At 45.4% G+C, this 20,014-nt stretch overlaps 2 protein-coding genes across 3 annotated transcripts; both read left to right on the forward strand.

Moving 5' to 3' along the window:
* Positions 1-1,341: 1,341 nt before the first annotated feature.
* LOC120922734 (zinc finger BED domain-containing protein 4-like) lies at positions 1,342-13,709 on the forward strand. 2 transcript variants are annotated; one of them, XM_040334774.1, is made up of 7 exons: positions 1,342-5,895; positions 6,138-6,205; positions 7,164-7,255; positions 12,031-12,155; positions 12,242-12,313; positions 13,377-13,436; positions 13,662-13,709. In XM_040334774.1, the coding sequence occupies exon 1, from the start codon at positions 1,717-1,719 to the stop codon at positions 4,774-4,776; it is 3,060 nt and encodes a 1,019-aa protein (XP_040190708.1). In that variant the 5' UTR covers positions 1,342-1,716; the 3' UTR covers positions 4,777-5,895; positions 6,138-6,205; positions 7,164-7,255; positions 12,031-12,155; positions 12,242-12,313; positions 13,377-13,436; positions 13,662-13,709. The 2 variants fall into 2 exon arrangements, with proteins under 2 accessions (XP_040190708.1, XP_040190707.1); XM_040334773.1 differs by having other exon boundaries at positions 1,342-6,205.
* On the forward strand, positions 8,859-18,989 carry LOC120922735. Its single transcript, XM_040334775.1, has 9 exons — positions 8,859-9,217; positions 12,031-12,155; positions 12,242-12,313; positions 13,662-13,733; positions 14,799-14,858; positions 15,084-15,155; positions 16,220-16,279; positions 16,430-16,537; positions 18,507-18,989. Exons 1-9 carry the CDS (start codon positions 8,859-8,861, stop codon positions 18,941-18,943), a joined length of 1,365 nt encoding a protein of 454 aa, XP_040190709.1. The 3' UTR covers positions 18,944-18,989.
* Positions 18,990-20,014: the final 1,025 nt, after the last annotated feature.

Here is a 20,014-nt window from a genome sequence, read left to right on the forward strand (position 1 = left end):
CACGGCTATTGGACCCTTGGACCCCAAACTTGGCTTGGTCTGTTCAGGACATATGGGGCTACAATGTGGTGAAGAAAGTAAGTCGCTATCGGTTATGGTTCGGGATAACTGGCCATCCAAAATTTGGTGTTTTGGGACTTTTGCCTGAAATTGGTGTAAATTGTTTTTTGGGCTATAACTTTTGAACGGAAGGTGCTAGAGCCTTCAAACTTGGGGAGCATCTTCCTGAATTGCAACCGGAGCATATAAAAAATTGAAGTTTTTTCGACTTTTTACCAGGAATTTACCGATTTCTAGGTCACACTAGGTACCCTCTGGCCTTTGGTGCTAGGACCTCCAAACTACCCACATTTGTAGAGGAGACTCTCGGCTACATGTCTACCAAAGGTGGGGTCACTGGCACCTAAGGCTGGCCGGGACCTTGCCTCCAAAGATGGACCATTTAACATGGGAGTCTATGGGGAAACAGGGTTAGCTTGAGACGCGATATCTCCACGGCTATTGGACCCTTGGACCCCAAACTTGGCTTGGTCTGTTCAGGACATATGGGGCTACAATGTGGTGAAGAAAGTAAGTCGCTATCGGTTATGGTTCAGGATAACTGGCCATCCAAAATTTGGTGTTTTGGGACTTTTGCCTGAAATTGGTGTAAATTGGTTTTTGGGCTATAACTTTTGAACGGAAGGTGCTAGAGCCTTCAAACTTGGGGAGCATCTTCCTGAATAGCAACCGGAGCATATAAAAAAATTGAAGTTTTTTCGACTTTTTACCAGGAATTTACCGATTTCTTGGTCACACTAGGTACCCTCTGGCCTTTGGTGCTAGGACCTCCAAACTACCCACATTTGTAGAGGAGACTCTTGGCTACATGTCTACCAAAGGTGGGGTCACTGGCACCTAAGGCTGGCTGGGACCTTGCCTCCAAAGATGGACCATTTAACATGGGAGTCTATGGGGAAACAGGGTTAGCTTGAGACGCGATATCTCCACGGCTATTGGACCCTTGGACTAGGCATGTGCATTTCGTTTCGTTCCGAATCGAATTTCGGACGAATTTTTCATTATTCGGACATTCGTATGCATACGAACGGCCGAATCACAATATTAACGAATTAACCGAATCCGAACGAACGTCGAAAACCAACGGACGAAATTCGACGCAAATTCGGAATCAAATTCTATTCGACGCGAATTCGAAAAAATAAAATAAAAATTCGAATCGAATTCTAAAAACAATTCGAATTCGAATTCGAAAAAAAATGTGCTATTCACTTTATTCAGAAAGAATTGTCCAATGTTGTCCATGTCCAATCAGATACTTTCATTTCTCCCAATCAGCTACTTTCATTTCTCATTGTGGGTGGGGCTAGGATCTATCTAAGATAATGCCACATGGCAGGGTTTACCACAGATAGAGAGAGTGTCCTGTCCTCCTGTGTGTGGTGAGGTGTACCTTCCTTTATATTTGCCTTGAATAGACTGTCTTAAAATTTATTAATTGACAAGTATTAGTGCTATTGATGTTTTGGAGCGAGAAAGTGGGATAGAGATAGTGGCAGGATTAATTTTTTTTTTTTTACAATAATTGCAGTCATAAAGTCAGGTAATCATCAGATAGCTGTGTCGTGTGTGAAGTGGTGGAGTAACTGTTTCAGACAGTGTGATTTTCATACCATAGTTGTTTGATTGAGGAGGACAGGCTCTGGCTGTGTTTTTATGATGAAGCCTTCTCAGAGTCAGACTGCTCACACATTGAGCAAAAGCGCTCATGGTACCATCACAAGCAGCAGCACCACCAGTCCAGCAGTAGATAATATCATGCCTGGTACTAGTGTTATTTCTTCTGACCTTGAACAGATGTCCAGCCGAGCTGTTAGAAGGAGGAGAGAAAACAGTCCGAGTTGTCAGCTGAGCAGCCCACCTATTAAGCTAAAAAGAACAATCACTAGCAAAATTGGAGGAGCTGCTAATACTGCCAGTGTGCAGAAAAAGAGTAAGCCACCTACTAAGCGCCGTCTGTTTAGTAACCCCATACCCACAAACACAACCACCAGTACAAACATAGCTGTAACAACTTCCAAGTTCTACAGCAAAGGCCGTGCAATGACTGCACACGGTTTATGGCCTGTTAATCCACACAGACAGCCAAAAATGGAGGTCTTACATTTGGAGAATTCTGCTGACATTGCCACAGCAAGCAACAGTACTTCCAATTCTATTGCCAGTGCCACTAACACAACATTTGCTGCAAGCTCTTCCATTTCTGAGAGTATCAGTATATATTCTAATGAGGGAACTCATTTGGGGGAAGTAGACATTCAGCAGCCTGACTATGGACGTGAGTGTAGCAGTAAATCACCCCTACTTTATTCGTCACCGTCACCGTCACCACAAATGTCACCTCTAATGGACTCTCCATCCTCTCCAATTTTAATATTGGAGTCTCCTGCCCTTGTATCTAAAAGTTATGCTACTGGTGTCACCATTCAGGGTAGGCCTCCAAAGCCTGACATTTCCACCAAGCCCACCATTCCCTCTATCTTTATGCCCCCTGTGGTCAAGTCACAGTCCACAGCAGGGAACATCACGCAAACAGCTGTCCCAGCACAGCAGGTTGCTAAAACCTCAGAAGAGCAATCCTCAGCACCTGCGTCCAGTGGCTCTTCCACTCGCCGTTCCCAAATATGGAACCATTTTGTAGCAAATGGTGATGGTCGCATAGCCAAATGTAAGCTGTGCAGTCGGGAGGTGAGCCGTGGGCAAAAGATAGGACATCTAACAAATGCAGGCATGAATCAGCATATGCGCTCTCACCACAAACCTGTGCTACTAAGGGAGGAACATGGTGTGGCTTCTACTCCATGCACCACTAGGGGAAGTTCAGCTTTGGATGTTGCTATCAGTACTACCCAGGCTAAGGCACAGATTTCTCATGCCACTTCTGTCACAGCATCATCATCATCAAGTCATATGTCACATACCCGCCATTCCACTTACACACAGGCGACTCTTGAACAAGTTGGTACCTTTCATTCAAAAGTCCTGTCCCGCCAGCAGTCCCGTAAAGTTACCAGATTGATAGCACAGCTCATAGCAGTTGGAGGGGCTCCTTTTAATTTGGTTGAAGGGGAGCCCTTTAAACAACTTATGCAAGCTTTGGCCCCCGGCTACAAAGTACCTTCTCGTACAACATTTAGCCGTACTGTAATACCATCGCTTTACAGCTCATGTGTTGGAGTGTTGAAGGAGGAGCTGGCAAAGGCTCCTGGGCAGTTGGTGCACTTTACAACAGATATATGGAGTGCTCCAAGTGGCCAGCATGCCTTTTTGTCCCTGACGGCACATTGGTGGCAACCTAAGGTGCCGCAAGACATTGCATGTTCTGGGCCAAGAGGCTCAGCCACCTTAGCCAAGCAAGGGCACCGTTCCTTCCTTCTCCATGCTGAGGTCATGGATGAGCAACACACTTCCCACAACATTCTCCAATCTCTGAAGAGGATGGTGGCACAGTGGTTGGGAGAGCAGGCAGGTACTCATGCAGAGATGGGCTTTGTCGTTACAGATGGTGGGGCAAATATGCTTAAAGCTGTAAGGGATGGAAAATATGTGAGTGTGCGCTGCTCAGCCCATTTGCTAAATCTTGTGGTGAAAGATGCCCTTTCTGAGGACAACACATCTGGAAAGCTGGCCACACTACTTGACTCATGTCGCAAGATTGCAGCACACTTTCATCGCAGTGTGAAAGATAGCAATATCCTTAGAAAGGAGCAAAAAAAACAAGGGCTGAACGAGCACCGCCTCAAAATTGATGTTGTCACGAGATGGAATTCTACTTTGGATATGTTGGAACGCATACTCGAACAGCAGAAGGCCCTTCATGCAATGTCAAACGAACATTACATTGGTATTGACAGACCGCTTGCTAGGGAGGATTGGGCAATGATTGCTCAGCTTGTGTCAGTACTCAAGCCTTTCAAGGCTGTCACGGAACAACTGAGCCAAGAAAGTGCCAGCATATCTGAAGTAGTACCACTCGTGACGTATCTAGTAAATAACATCGATGCTCTTCTGTCCTATAAGGAGGTGTTGCCTGGGGGACATGTGCCAGAAGTAATGGCCCTGCTCAAGAGGTGTAAGGTTGAACTAAATAGGCGGCTGAAAAACCTCACAGACTCATGCCCTGAAGTTATGTTGGCCACTCTTTGTGATCCACGGATGAAGGGCAAGATGGCCCTGACATCCAATTCCCTGACCTTCTGGCGAGATAAATTGGTAGAGAGGGTCAGAGAGAAACATTACAAAATCTCCAGGCTTCGACGTGAGGAAGAGGACGAAGAAGCAGAGCTGGAGGAAAATGAATCTGTGTCTCTGTCCAGCAGCCATAGCAATAGTGCAACCACTCCTCAGTCTACCTCTGTTTTAGTTCGGGCACTAGGCAGCGTAGTGGGACCCATCAGACTTCCCTCCCATAAAAAAATTGGTGTGCAGGACATGGTAACTACATACCTTGCAGAGGCCATTTTACCCCCCACCGTAAATCCTTTAGAATTTTGGGATGACAAAAGAGATATTTGGCCAGCTCTCTCTCAAGTAGCCCAGGAACTCCTCTCATGCCCACCAACCAGTGTTCAAAGTGAACGTGTTTTTTCTGTTACTGGGAACATATTGTGCCCCCAACGTTCTCAACTGGCCCCCCAGCTAATGGAAAAACTTGCATTCCTAAAAGTCAATTTGCCCAAGCTGGAATACCCAGTTCTCAGCTATGATACTGAATAAAAGTCAAAAATGTTTTTTCATATTTGTGTTCACTGTGTTACGTTACATTTTTCCTATTATGTTTCCTTACACGTTTTTGAAGGATTAACATAAAGCGTTCTAACACATTTACAGTCTAAACAATGGAGTCTTATGCCACAAAAAAACAATAAAAAGTAAAAAAAAAAAAAAAAATATGTTTTAGTTTTGAATACTTATTACTTACAGTAGGCTGAATAAAGACAATAGTCCATCTAGTTCAACCTTTGTAGGTGTAGTGTACGTGTGTTTATAATTAATTCCCATATCCCTGTATGTGTGTTCTTTAAGGCCCCGTACAGATGACCGAACATGTCTGCTGAAACTGGAATGGTGGACCGTTTTCATCGTACATGTTTGCTCGTCTGTACGAGGCCTAAGATATATACCCAAAACTCTTTTAAAAGTATCCATCATTCTCCCCGCAGCCACCACTGGTTGTGGAAGTGTTCCACATCCTTATTGCCTTGATAGTGAAACCCCCCCTGCAAAGTTTAAGTTTAAAATGCTTCTCCTCTCATTGTATGACTCTGTGTCCTATTACAGTCTATGAGACTTTTTTTTTTTTTCCTATGCTGGGATCCCCATTGAGGTATTTGTAGATCGTTATCATGGCCCCTCCTCTCAATCGTCGCTTCTCCAACGAGAATAAATGTAGTGTTTGCATTAAACCTGCAGTACCAGTACTCTGGTGGTGCAGCTGCACAGATATTGTTCTATGAGGTGAGCGGTTCTCACTTCTAATTTTACATCAGCATGATTGACAACTTAGCAGTGGTGGACTGGTGGTGCTCAATAACTTTTTTTTTTTAAATAAATTAAAAATAACACAGACATCAGAAGTCCATGCATGGGCTAGTAAATAGTTACTGTCTCGACTCCCACTGCTCCCTCCCACTACATCAGAAAAAACGTTACTTTGTGTCACCTTGAACTGGACCTGTGGCATTGTGATGACAGCCTGCTGCTATGTGCTGCCATAATGTCAAACAACCACATGACATCACATTAGCTGGCCACAGATTGGGGCACTCCTGAAAATCACACTCCAGTCCATAGCAAGACCGGAAAAGCTTACCCCTCTGGATTCTACCATAAAAGGTAATTAACTTTCTCATTGCCAACTTACTGTCTTGTCAATCATTGAATATACACTTTTTGTTTATTACCACTTTCCTATTTTATCTCTTTCTGTCCACCATTTCCTCTTATGGATCCAGCTCTTTCCCTCGCCAAACACTGTGTCCACTATGTATGTAACACTCTCTTTTCTTCTTCTCACTTTCTCTCAACCATATCCCTTGATGTAGCAAACAAACTATCTCTCTCTCTCGCTTTCCCAGTAAAGTGAAAGTTATCCCTGGCACAGATGTCCAACGATAAAGGCTCTCTGTTAAGGAAAAATGAAAAGGTAATGTAATGTTGTAGATACAGTAAACTTTTAGGGATATTAACCCAAACATTAACTTTTTTGGGTTTAATATTAATGAAGAAAAAAAATGAAGTGTACAGTTTTTTTTTTAAACCTAGCTTCTTTTTTTATATCTTACTGCATTTTATCTCTGAACTTTAACCCTTAAAATAAATTAGTTGATGAGATTCCTACCTCCGAAATACTCCAGTTTTAATTTCTTTAGCCCCATTGCAATCCAAGAAACCACCTAGTTATTGGGGGACAATCACTGAGAAGGATGACTTTGGAGTAACAGTGATGGACACCAGAGGAGGAGGATTGGGGCCACTCCATGCATTTTTTTTCCATATTAGGTGAAGATTTAATCCATCCATTCACAAATGACTGGCTTAGTATTTTTTTTTTAAGGAGAACAGTCTACTGACACTCTCAGGCCCCGTACACACGTCCGAGGAACTCGACGGGCAAAACTCATCGTTTTGCTCGTCGAGTTCTGTGTGAAGCCGCCAAGGATCTCGGCGAGCCAACTTTCCTCATTGAACAACGAGGAAATAGAGAACATGTTCTCTATTTGGCTCGACGAGGAACTCGTCGGCCGAAAGTGTACACACGGCCGGGTTTCTCGGCAGAATTCAGCTCCGATCGAGTTTCTGGCTGAATTCTGCCGAGAAACTCGGTCGTGTGTACCGGGCCTCAGCCACAAAATAGACAGCAGTATTGTCATTGTTGTCAGGGTTGTAAACTGCAGAAGAACACAAATGTGGTATATCTGCCTAACCAGCAGACTGTAGAGTCCCAGGTAAGTTGGATAATTGCTCCAATTCGGAGCGGTTTGTCATTTCAGCAGAGAACTGGCCCTGAATACTATCAGCATAGTATCATACTACGTTTTGTTGTACAACAAGAATTGTAAAAATAAATCTTCAAGAGTGCAAAACATTTCTATTCGTTTTAGGTACTTACCAGAATGGGCAGATGATCGACTAGGGCTCGGGAGAGAGAGGAACCCTGGCATGCAGACGATGCACCTGGCCAACAAAGCAAAACGTGAGACTTATAGACAAGACACACTGTCTGCTAGTATGGCAGCTAGGATCAACAGAAAGAAATTCCATATGAGCATCCCTGTAAGAACCACCTAGTAACTGGGGGAAATCACTGAAAAGGATGACTTAGAAGCAACAGTGGTGGGTGGACACCAGAGGAGGAGGATTGGGGGCACTCCATGGATTTTTTTTTACATATCAGGTGAAGATTTAATCCATCCATTCACAAATGACTGGCTTAGTATTTTTTTTTTAAAGGAGAACAGTCTACTAACACTCTCTGCCACTAAATAGACAGCAGTATTGTCATTGTTATCAGGGTTGTAAACTGCAGAAGAACACAAATGTGGTATATCTGCATAACCACTACCAGCAGACTGTAGAGTCCCAGGTAAGGGGGACAATAGTTCCTATTCGGAGCGGTTTGTCATTTCAGCAAAACTGGCCCTGAATACTATCAGCTTAGTTGCATACTACTGTTGTAAAACAAAAACTGTTAAATAATAGCTGTATTCAGAGAGATCGGCGCATCTTTGAGGCGGCGTAGCGTATCGTTTTTACGCTACGCCGCATTAAGTCAGAGAGGCAAGTGCTGTATTCACAAAGTACTTGCCTCCTAACTTACAGCAGGGTAGCGTAAATGGGGCCGGCGTAAGAGCTCCTAATTCAAATGAGGATGAGGGGGGCGTGTTTTATGTAAATTGGTGACCCCACGTGATTGACGTTTTTTTTACGAACGGCGCATGTGCCGTCCGTGTACATATCCCGCTGTGCATTTCTACAAAGTACGCCGCAAGGACGTATTGGTTTTGACGTGGACGTAAATTACGTTCAGCCCCATTCACCGACGACTTAAGCAAACAACGTAAATTTTTCACATTTTGACGCGGGAATGACGGCCATACTTAACATTGACTAGGCCAACTATTTGTTCGACTAACTTTACGCCGGAAAGCGCCTTACGTAAACGGCGTATCTTTACTGCGACGGGCAAGCGTACGTTTGTGAATCGGCGTATCTAGTGATTTACATATTCTACGCCAAACTCAACGGAAGCGCCACGTAGCGTCCAGCGGAAAAATTGCACCCTAAGATACGACGGCGTAGGAGATTTATGGCGCTCATATGTTAGCCTAATTTAAGCGTATCTGGTTTCCAGAAATACGCTACAATTTGCGACATATCTACTGATACGCCGGCTTAAACGTCTCTATGAATCTGGCTATAAATGTTTAATGCCCCTTTCACACGTGGCGGAAACTGAAAGATTTTGTTTTGTAATTTCGTTTTCGTCAGAATTTTTTTTTTTTTTTAATAAATCTATTTAGTTAGTTACTCCCGAAAATCGTTTTGATTTATTTCGTTTTTCGCTGTAACGCGGTCGTCTGAAAATCGACGGAACATCGAAATTTAAAAATGTAGATCTCTGCCTAGCACTTTCGATATACACCATAAGCCTTCGATGATAGAATCGGTGATTTCGATGTCAGAATCGGCGATTCGAAGCGTCATCGAATCTTCCACGTTCAATTTCGTGGTTTCACTTTCGTTTCTCCATCTTCTCCAGTCTCCATCTCCTGCTTTACATCTCCAACACAACCAATATGGCGGCATCCCACGGCATGGATTTCGACCCAGTCATGGAGGCTGAGGTACCTGAGCCTAGTACTGCTGCTGCAGCAGCTGCAACACATTCCACAGCCCCTCCATCACCAAAAAAAAAAGCTTCCAGGAGGGCTGCATCCAGCAGGAAGCGTAACATTACCTGGACTCATATTGAGTGTCAGGTACTTGTGAATGAAACGCTTCCTTGCTGGATGCAGCTGTGTGGCCCCCGCTCCAGGGAGACTAGTCCGCAATGGAAATTGCAGAAGTGGGAGGAGATCTCCAAAAAGGTAGAGGAGATGTATCACCATCGGCGTGACCCGGCTGCCTGTCGTAAAAAATTCAGCGACATAAAACGGTAAGTAACGTGTCCGATTTATTTTTATTTTTTTACATTTTAACCAGTTCAGCCCCAGAGAATTTGGCTGCCAAATGATCGTGCCAGTTTTATGCGTTTTGGCACTGCGTCGCTTTAACTGAAAATTGCGTGTGGCTCCAAAAAAAAATTTAAGCACTTTTTTTCCCACAAATAGAGCTGTCTTTTGGTGGTATTTGATCACTTCATTGATGTACGCTGATAAGGCTGCACCAATGGGCACCCATGGGCTGCACTGATGGTCACCGATAAGGCGTCACTGATGGACTGCACTGTTGGGCACTGGCCGTGGCGTAACAACCAGGGGGGCAGGGGGTGTGTCTGCCCCGGGCTGAGCTGAGGGGGGACGCCGGCAACCGGCAGCTCTGCTGATATTACAGTGAGCGGCTCCTCCACTGTGCGCACAGCCCCCCCCCCCGCCAGTACCTCGCAACGGCCGGCACGGGCGCGCCTGTAAGGAAGCAGGGGATGCCCTGTTTGGCATAGCAACGGCGCACGCTGCGGAGGCTCCAAGATGGCGACGCGCTCTGCAGTCTGGCGGCGCCTGCAGGGACTCCCGGTCTCCCGCTCAGCCAAGTAAGTGTCGTGTCGTGACTCGCTGGGACGTGATGCCGGGTGGGGGAGAATGGTTTAGCAGAGTGTGCGCTGGGGAAGGCCTGGGACTGGCTGCCTGTCCCAGCGCACACCCTGCCTCTGCTACAGGCTGAGGCTGGGACTCTGCTCAGCTGGGGAGACTAGGGAGGGAGCAGCCGAAGCCGGAAAGTCTATGTGCCCACTACCAAGCATTTTACTTTAGGAGGCTTTGGTGGACTACAAGGCCCATCATTTTACTTTAGGAGGCTTTGGTGGACTACAAGGCCCAGCATTGTACTGTAGGAGGCTTTGGTGGACTACAAGCCCCAGCATTTTACTGTAGGAGGCTTTGGTGGACTACAAGGCCCAGCATTTTACTGAAGGAGGCTTTGGTGGACTACAAGCCCCAGCATTTTATTGTAGGAGGCTTTGGTGGACTACAAGCCCCAGCATTTTACTGTAGGTGGCTTTGGTGGACTACAAGGCCCAGCATTTTACTGTAGGAGGCTTTGGTGGACTACAAGGCCCAGCATTTTACTGAAGGAGGCTTTGGTGGACTACAAGGCCCAGCATTTTATTGTAGGAGGCTTTGGTGGACTACAAGCCCCAGCATTTTACTGTAGGTGGCTCTGGTGGACTACAAGGCTCAGCATTTTACTGTAGGAGGCTTTGGTGGACTACAAGGCCCAGCTGCTGGGCCTTGTAGTCCACCAATGCCTCATATAGGAAAATGCTGGGCCTTGTAGTCCACCAATGCCTCCTATAGGAAAATGCTGGACCTTGTAGTCCACCAATGCCTCCAATAGTAAAATGCTGGGCCTTGTAGTCCACCAAAGCCTCCAATAGTAAAATGCTGGGCTTTGTAGTCCACCAATGCCTTTATAGTAAAATGCACCAATGCTGTAGTGTCAGTGTGTATTGTGTAGCGGTCAGTGGTTAGTTTATTGTGTAGTGGTCAGTGTGTATTGTGTAGCAGTCTGTGGGGAATCGGGTAGGTCAGTGTGTAGAGTAGTGGTTGATCAGGTGGGTTAGTGTAAGGGTCAGTATAGGAATAAGATAGGTCAGTGTATAGTATAGTGGTCAGTATAGGAATCAGGCAGGTCAGTACTATTGTAGGAAGGGAATGGACTCGGGGCGTGCGAAAAGTCAGTGGATTAGGGGGCCGAAACGTACTTACCTTGCCCCGGGCGGGCGCTGACAACCCACGCAACGCCACTGGGCACTGGTAAGGCGGCACTGGTGGGCACCAATAAGGCGGCACTGGTGGGCACCCAGAGCTTTCACAGATGGGTGGCACTGAAGGGCATTGATAGGTGGAACTGGTGGGCACTGAGAATTGGCACTAATAGGTGGCACTGATAGGTGTCAGTAATGGGCATTGATAGGTGGTAGTATAGCACTGACAGGTGGCACTGCTGGTGTTCACTGTGGGCATTGACAGGTGGTACTTATGTCCACTGAGGCAGAATTGCCTCTTCCACTGGGGATCGATGTCCCTTACTGAACAGCCAGTGAGCGCCTTTTTTTTCTACTCACGCTGTGACCATGAGGAGAAAAAAAAGATTACCAAGCTTTGTTTTGATCATGTGATCAGCTGTCATTGGCTGATAGCTGATCACATGGACCGGGCCCCTTACTCGGATCCGTGATCACCCGAGTCTCAGTGACTCGGTGATCACAGCGCGCCGTGCAGGGGGCACTCGGAGCGCACGTAAAGGGGAGGACATATATTGATGTCCTCCCAGCAATTGGGGTCTGTGCTGTAGCTGTCATTTGACAATAGTGCAGGCGCTAGCGGTTAAATATATTCGCCACGATCATTGTAAGAGGAATATTTTCATGACAGTTATTTTATTTGTTCTTAGTTTATCACTAATCAGAGCAGTAAGTGCTTTTATTTTACACTTGAACACCTGTAGATTACGCCCCCTTTCTGACCAGGCCACCTTGTTGTATTTATATTTAGCGTGCTGCAGCTTTAAATGACACAATTGCACGCTCCTGCGATGTAATACCCAAATCAAATTCACGCCCTTTTTCCCCAACACTTTTTTTACAAATCTTAAGCTACATGAAAAAGTGCGCCTAATCCAATAATTCCATTTGCATGTTTCATTCTATGGGTTCATTCTACATGTGTCTCATCATGTGTTGATGTCATTTTCAGATTACAATTCTAGTTTAATTATGGAACCCGTGTCTCTTCTCTTTTTTTTTTGCAGATCTATTGTGCGCAAACGCAGACAGCCGGGGCGTGGAGGAAAACGGGTGTCTCTCCTGCCCCATGAGGCAGACCTTTTATCGGGGATAGGGGAGGATGAGATCACCCAGCTCCAGGCTCATCAAGGTTGGTCTCAGGATTGCATTGTGTGCAGGACATTTTATGTTTCAAGCATCCGACATTTACCATGTTGTGTTTGATTTTATTTAAAGATCGTATCAAGGCCCAGCGCCGCCAGAAGCGGAGGGCGGAGGAGCTGGAGTCCTCCTCTTCATCACCAAGAAGTAAGTACTGTAGTGTACTAGTAGTAGTACTAGTAGTGTTTCGGTGGCGGCTGGTGCTCCAAATTTTTGGGGGGCGCAAACGAAAAAAAAAAAATGCAGCCTCACTGTGCCTATCAAATGCAGCCACTGTGCCATCAATTATCACCACTGTGCCATGCCATCAAACGCAGCCACTGCGGCAATTGTTAACACTGTGCCCATTGTTGCCACTGTGCATGTCACTGTGCCCTTTAATTGTCGCCACTGTGCCCATTGTCACCACTGTACCCATTGATGCAACTGTGCCCTTTGTCGCCTCTGTGACCATTGTTGACGCTGGCTCTGATAGGCACTTCCGCACAGACAACCAGCTGCCGTTGTTCAGGTAGCCGGGGGCCCAAGGTCCGGCCATCTGAATAGACCAGCGGCAGCTGGGGCAACAATACCATACATTCATGCAATACATGAATGTATGTTATTTGCGACAGCCAGAGGGGGTGGCGCTGCAGCGCCCTCTATAGACGGACCGCCATCACTGCAGTTAGTATAAGTAAAAAATACATTTTTTGTAAAATAAACATTCTTAAAGGGCCCGTTTTTTTTTGGGACTACAGGAGGGGGGTGGCGCCCGGGTGCCCCCTATGGATGGGCCACCACTGGTACTAGTGACTGACTATACAGTGGGTCCTTTTCCATTTGTCCAGCCTTCCATTGTCAATTTCAGTGTCATTGCTTCTCGCTCAAGCAGTGCACTGACAGCCTCAGGTTGAGCCTCTGCGATGCTCTGTCAGGTAACGTAAGCGTTTGCGTAACTTACGCAATTTGACAGAACGTCGCGGTCTGAACTAAGGCGCCTGTTCAGTGGTGGTCGCTGGAACCAGGACAGGTAAGTACCTCTTCTTTTTTTTTTTTAACAGTTTTTTTATAAATGGTGAATGCCTTGTAGATTAGTGACCAGTGACCACTGGCCTGCCCTGTATTGCCATGCTAATAGAGATAATATAATACATTTTATACAGTATTATTGTTTTTTTGAAGATTGAACATTGTAACGTTCAACATTTCTCCTTTATTAAATAAATAGGTGCCATCCAGTCAGAGGGGGAGACACAGGAGGAGGAGGCTGAGGCGGCAACGCCCACATGTAAGTTAGTATAATAATCTTGCTGGTATCTGCTGCTGAGTGATGATCATTGATCATTCCGTACATCTTTCAATGTTCTTGTACTAATGTGTGAGATTGTTGTACACTGCAGATTGTAATGTTCTTTTCTATATTATTTCCTGGTCTGAGGATTGCATTGTGTGCAGGGCATTTTATTTGTCAAGCATCCAACATTTACCATGTTGTGTTTGATTTTATTTAAAGATCGTATCAAGGCCCAGCGCCGCCAGAAGCGGAGGGCGGAGGAGCTGGATTCCTCCTCTTCATCACCAAGAAGTAAGTACTGTAGTGTACTAGTAGTAGTACTAGTAGTGTACTCGTCGTCGGTGGCGGCTGGTGCTCCAAATTTTTGGGGGGCGCAAACGAAAAAATAAATAAATGCAGCCTTACTGTGCCTATCAAATGCAGTCACTGTGCCATCAATTATCACCACTGTGCCATGCCATCAAACGCAGCCACTGCGGCAATTGTTAACACTGTGCCCATTGTTGCCACTGTGCATGTCACTGTGCCCTTTAATTGTCGCCACTGTGCCCATTGTCACCACTGTACCCATTGATGCAACTGTGCCCTTTGTCGCCTCTGTGACCATTGTTGACGCTGGCTCTGATAGGCACTTCCGCACAGCCAACCAGCTGCCGTTATTCAGGTAGCCGGGGGCCCAAGGTCCGGCCATCTGAATAGACCAGCGGCAGCTGGCAACAATACCATACATTCAAGCAATACATGAATGTATGTTATTTGCGACAGCCAGAGGGGGTGGCGCTGCAGCGCCCTCTATAGACGAACCTCCATCACTGCAGTTAGTATAAGTAAAAAATAAATTTTAAGGGAAATAAACATTCTTAAAGGGCCTGTTTTTTTTTGGACTACAGGAGGGGGGGCGGCGCACGGGCGCCCCCTATGGATGGGGCACCACTGGTACTAGTGACTGACTATACAGTGGGTCCTTTTCCATTTGTCCAGCCTTCCATTGTAAATTTCAGTGTCATTGCTTCTCGCTCAAGCAGTGCACTGACAGCCTCAGGTTGAGCCTCTGCGATGCTCTGTCAGGTAACGTAAGCGTTTGCGTAACTTACGCAATTTGACAGAACGTCGCGGTCTGAACTAAGGCGCCTGTTCAGTGGTGGTCGCTGGAACCAGGACAGGTAAGTACCTCTTTTTTTTTTTTAAGTGATTTTTTATAAATGGTGAATGCCTTGTAGATTAGTGACCAGTGACTACTGGCCTGCCCTGTATTGCCATGCTAATAGAGATAATATAATACATTTTATAGTATTATTGTTTCTTTGAAGATTGAACATTGTAACGTTCAACATTTCTCCTTTATTAAATAAATAGGTGCCATCCAGTCAGAGGGGGAGACACAGGAGGAGGAGGCTGAGGCGGCAACGCCCACATGTAAGTTAGTATAATAATCTTGCTGGTATCTGCTGCTGAGTGATGATCATTGATCATTCCGTACATCTTTCAATGTTCTTGTACTAATGTGTGAGATTGTTGTACACTGCAGATTGTAATGTTCTTTTCTATATTATTTCCTGGTCTGAGGATTGCATTGTGTGCAGGGCATTTTATTTGTCAAGCATCCAACATTTACCATGTTGTGTTTGATTTTATTTAAAGATCGTATCAAGGCCCAGCGCCGCCAGAAGCGGAGGGCGGAGGAGCTGGAGTCCTCCTCTTCATCACCAAGAAGTAAGTACTGTAGTGTACTAGTAGTAGTACTAGTAGTGTACTCGTCGTCGGTGGCGGCTGGTGCTCCAAATTTTTGGGGGGCGCAAACGAAAAAATAAATAAATGCAGCCTTACTGTGCCTATCAAATGCAGTCACTGTGCCATCAATTATCACCACTGTGCCATGCCATCAAACGCAGCCACTGCGGCAATTGTTAACACTGTGCCCATTGTTGCCACTGTGCATGTCACTGTGCCCTTTAATTGTCGCCACTGTGCCCATTGTCACCACTGTACCCATTGATGCAACTGTGCCCTTTGTCGCCTCTGTGACCATTGTTGACGCTGGCTCTGATAGGCACTTCCGCACAGCCAACCAGCTGCCGTTATTCAGGTAGCCGGGGGCCCAAGGTCCGGCCATCTGAATAGACCAGCGGCAGCTGGCAACAATACCATACATTCAAGCAATACATGAATGTATGTTATTTGTGACAGCCAGAGGGGGTGGCGCTGCAGCGCCCTCTATAGACGAACCTCCATCACTGCAGTTAGTATAAGTAAAAAATAAATTTTAAGGGAAATAAACATTCTTAAAGGGCCCGTTTTTTTTTGGACTACAGGAGGGGGGGCGGCGCACGGGCGCCCCCTATGGATGGGGCACCACTGGTACTAGTGACTGACTATACAGTGGGTCCTTTTCCATTTGTCCAGCCTTCCATTGTAAATTTCAGTGTCATTGCTTCTCGCTCAAGCAGTGCACTGACAGCCTCAGGTTGAGCCTCTGCGATGCTCTGTCAGGTAACGTAAGCGTTTGCGTAACTTACGCAATTTGACAGAACGTCGCGGTCTGAACTAAGGCGCCTGTTCAGTGGTGGTCGCTGGAACCAGGACAGGTAAGTACCTCTTTTTTTTTTTAAGTGATTTTTTATAAATGGTGAATGCCTTGTAGATTAGTGACCAGTGACTACTGGCCTGCCCTGTATTGCCATGCTAATAGAGATAATATAATACATTTTATAGTATTATTGTTTCTTTGAAGATTGAACATTGTAACGTTCAACATTTCTCCTTTATTAAATAAATAGGTGCCATCCAGTCAGAGGGGGAGACACAGGAGGAGGAGGCTGAGGCGGCAACGACCACATGTAAGTTAGTATAATAATCTTGCTGGTATCTGCTGCTGAGTGATGATCATTGATCATACCGTACATCTTTCAATGTTCTTGTACTAATGTGTGAGATTGTTGTACACTGCAGATTGTAATGTTCTTTTCTATATTATTCATAATTAACAGCTACTGAGGCTGAGCAGGAGGTGGAAGAGATCTGCCCTGGAGAAGCTGCTGGCAGTGCTGGGGATGCTCAAGATGGTGTCCAACAGCCAGGCGCGTCAGGTCCAGGGAGTAAGTAGTATAACTTTTTTTTGTATTTTCCAGGCAAATATAGTATTTTAAATATGAAATGCTGATGGCATACCTAGAAAAATGTCTTCTGCAAGGCTTTGGTTGAGCTGCCATTATTAATTATTTATTAGTCCGCCTCTGCAGTTGATTCCAGTCTTCCTGTTAGCATTACCTGTGCTTGTTAAACCCTCAACGTCACTTCCCTGATCACGCCACCTTCTTGCTGCAGTTAAGATTCCCAGTCTGAGCCAATCACTGCCATTGTGAATAACACAGCTGGCTGAAGGGGGTATGTCAGACAAAAATCTCCAGCTATTGGCTGGCAGTCCCTGGACATGTTCAATCTCTGGAATGCCCCTGATGCATGCATTAACACTTTCCTCATGATGTCTGGTGCCTCACCTTTGGCATCTCTAAATCAGGGGTCTCCAAACTGTGGCCCAAGGGCTAGATGTGGCCCCTTGCTAGCCTTTATCCATCCCTTGGACACTATTACTCCCACTGGCACCAACAATGGGGCATTATTTACTCCACTGATACCATTGATGGGATATTATTCCTCCTACTAAGAGGGTCACTACACGTTCTATTGCCCAGTGCCCACTAACCCTTAGGCCATATTTATTCTTACTGATGCCGGGCCACTAACATTTCTACCCCCGCTAGCCACAGACACAACCCGGGCCTCCTAAAGCCTGAAGGACAATAAACTGGCCCTTTGTTTGAAAAGTTTGGAGACCCCTGATCTAAAGCAAAAAATTGTAAATGGCCTTGTGACCTCGTAGATCTTTGTGCAGTCAAATATCTATAAAAAGTCTGAGTCTTTAGGCTATAGTTCAGACTCTGCAGTGTATTGTTTTGCAATGCACATAGGGAAGGCTGTTTAGTTTAGTGATATATTTTTATTTTACATGTATCCTGGAGTTTTTATTTAACTGCTCAATTTTGTCTAGTGGTCTTGTTTGAAAAGTTTTAGACATACTGATCCTTGGATCCCCAGTGGTCGTACACATTTCCATGCACCCTCTCTCACCTCCACTTAAATGGTCTAGGGCTTCTGAAGTTATTATTATTGAGACCTGCATAGGTCTTAAAGGCTCTGGGAGAGACCAGACCAACAATGCAGTATCAGAGAGGAGCAGATGAAGCACCAGCTGCCAGGATATGGAAGGCTCAGTAATTGTAAATTCTCTTTTATACCTACTAGCCTAGACCAGGAGTGAGTAACCTACCTAGCCTAGAACAGGAGTGGGGCTTATTCAATCAGTGGCCAAGTGGCCATACAAAATTATCAACTTTAAAAACTTAGTAGCCGGCTATATTTTATTAAACAACTTTTTTTAAGTCGTCCCTAATGCAATGGCTTAAATGGCTTCTCTTTGGTGTATGTAATGTTAATAGCTGGTGTAGCTAATGTTTTTCTACTTGCAAGTGCATATTTTTTCTTCCATATTTGCGACAGTCAGTCAGTCTTTCTTGATAAGGTAGATTAGTTAGTGGTGGTCGGTCAGCACTTAGGTGTCCATTACACCTTTAGATTTTCTATAGGGACCTAGTGGATGCGCCATGCCACCAAGCTGCTAAAATCTTGTGGAGATTCCCCTTTACACTGCTTGATGTGTAGAGGGGAATCCCTTTGTATTCTGGCCGCCTGGCCTGGGGAGGACACTCAGCTATGCCCTGGTCAGAGTACAGTAAAGTACTACACCTTCCTGCACAGCTATGCAAACTTGGGATGACACAGCGAATTGACACAGAAAGAAACCACTCTCTCCTACACACAAATTGATTAGGTGCATATCACTGAATATCATATATTGAAGAATGATATGTAAGTGAAAAGATCTCAAGATGTTACATGATTGTCTACAAGGGCTGGAAGATAATTGCGTTTATATAATGTTAGGGTGAAGAAGCCATGTGTATTTCTATTGTATTATCTATCTAATATATTTTCTTTTCTTCACAGATCAAGATGAATTAATCATTCTTGATTTACATGCAGTGGACGAAGACCTGGACGCGTCTGGTTTGGCTCACCATTCTTCCTCCCCAGCAGTTTCTCCAGCGCATCATCTCCATCACCCTTCAGCAGCATCCCCCAACCAGGACATACCCATTGACGCGGGCGCGTCCTCCACAATGCAGCAGCCTACTCCAGGACACGCGCACTCTCCAGAGCCATGCAAGCCTCTGCGGCGCATTGTGAAGTGCCACTGTCAAGAAAGACAGTTAAGGAGGCTGTCTCACTCCTTGGCCCTCCACAATCGCCAGCAGATGCGGCAATATATGGCTCTGGAGAGGTACCAACGGGCAACGAGGAGGATGGTGTGTGAGAATATGAGAGCCATAAACTCCACACTTGAATGCATACTGACCAAGTTGGAAGGAAACCAAAGTTTGTAATTTTTTTTTTTGTTTTCTTTTTATACATGTTTGTTACTTTTCAATAAAAAAAAATTTGATCAGAAATAATTGTTTTCTGGAGTTTTTGCTTTCCTTGTTAGGTTCATTAGGTGATGTACTGTATGTAAATGAACTATTCCATGTATTGTTACTAACTTACATTTAATCATCAGGCTGAACTTAGAAAATGTAAGAGATTTTTCTCTACACTATTTTGATGTGCAAAGGGTAATCCCATGTATATTCATATTGTGTCCAGTCACGCCGTTCAATACAGCTATCCCCCCACCAGAATACACATACACTCGTCAACAGTTCAAAGGGCAGTCATCATTTCCAGGGCTTGAGTAACATGGCAGCAGGGTAATCTACTCAAACTGGAGACAATTACAGATGGTCATGAAACAGGCGGAGGATCAGAGAGGGCCCTGTTGTCCCCAGGGTCAGAGATGGCAAATGGGAGGGGTCCCGGGCGGGCATCGGGATGCAGATCAGCAATGACCAACTAATCGACCTTGCATAGAATCACGTTTCCAGCTGTATGCTTCTTTGTGCTATGTTGTGTTGGTAAGATAACATATTCTTGACCAAGTCCCTTGACCCTGTTCATCTCTATTTAGGTCTGATATAGCTGCAGCAGGTAGCACACCAGTGGTGGAAGCTGTTGCACTTGCCAATACTGTTACACTTCGTGAACTAGTGCTATTGCTCATGGCAGGGGTGCTGGGGATTTTAGGTGTCACTGTCATCTTCACAGAATTCTTCCTCCACAATAACAGAGGGAGAAGGGGAGTTAGGAGCAGATGAAAAAAGTGAAATGCTACCTGTCCTACTCCTCACAGAATATCCCTCTTGCCCTTTCCCCAAGTCATTCTGTAAGTCTTGTGGGGTAAGACTGTATAACATGTCTGCAGTGGTTGGGGAAAGAGGAGCATCGCATTCAAAATCATTCTCATGGGGCAATTAAGAAGACAAAGGGGCATATTCTTAAACATCTGAGGCGTCGGAACGTATGTCCTTTACGTTACGCCTCTGCAAGTTTAAGTGGCAAGTGCCTGATTCCCAAACCAC

Source organism: Rana temporaria, unplaced genomic scaffold (genome assembly GCF_905171775.1).
Source record: "Rana temporaria unplaced genomic scaffold, aRanTem1.1, whole genome shotgun sequence".
In the NCBI taxonomy this organism is placed as follows: domain Eukaryota; kingdom Metazoa; phylum Chordata; class Amphibia; order Anura; family Ranidae; genus Rana; species Rana temporaria.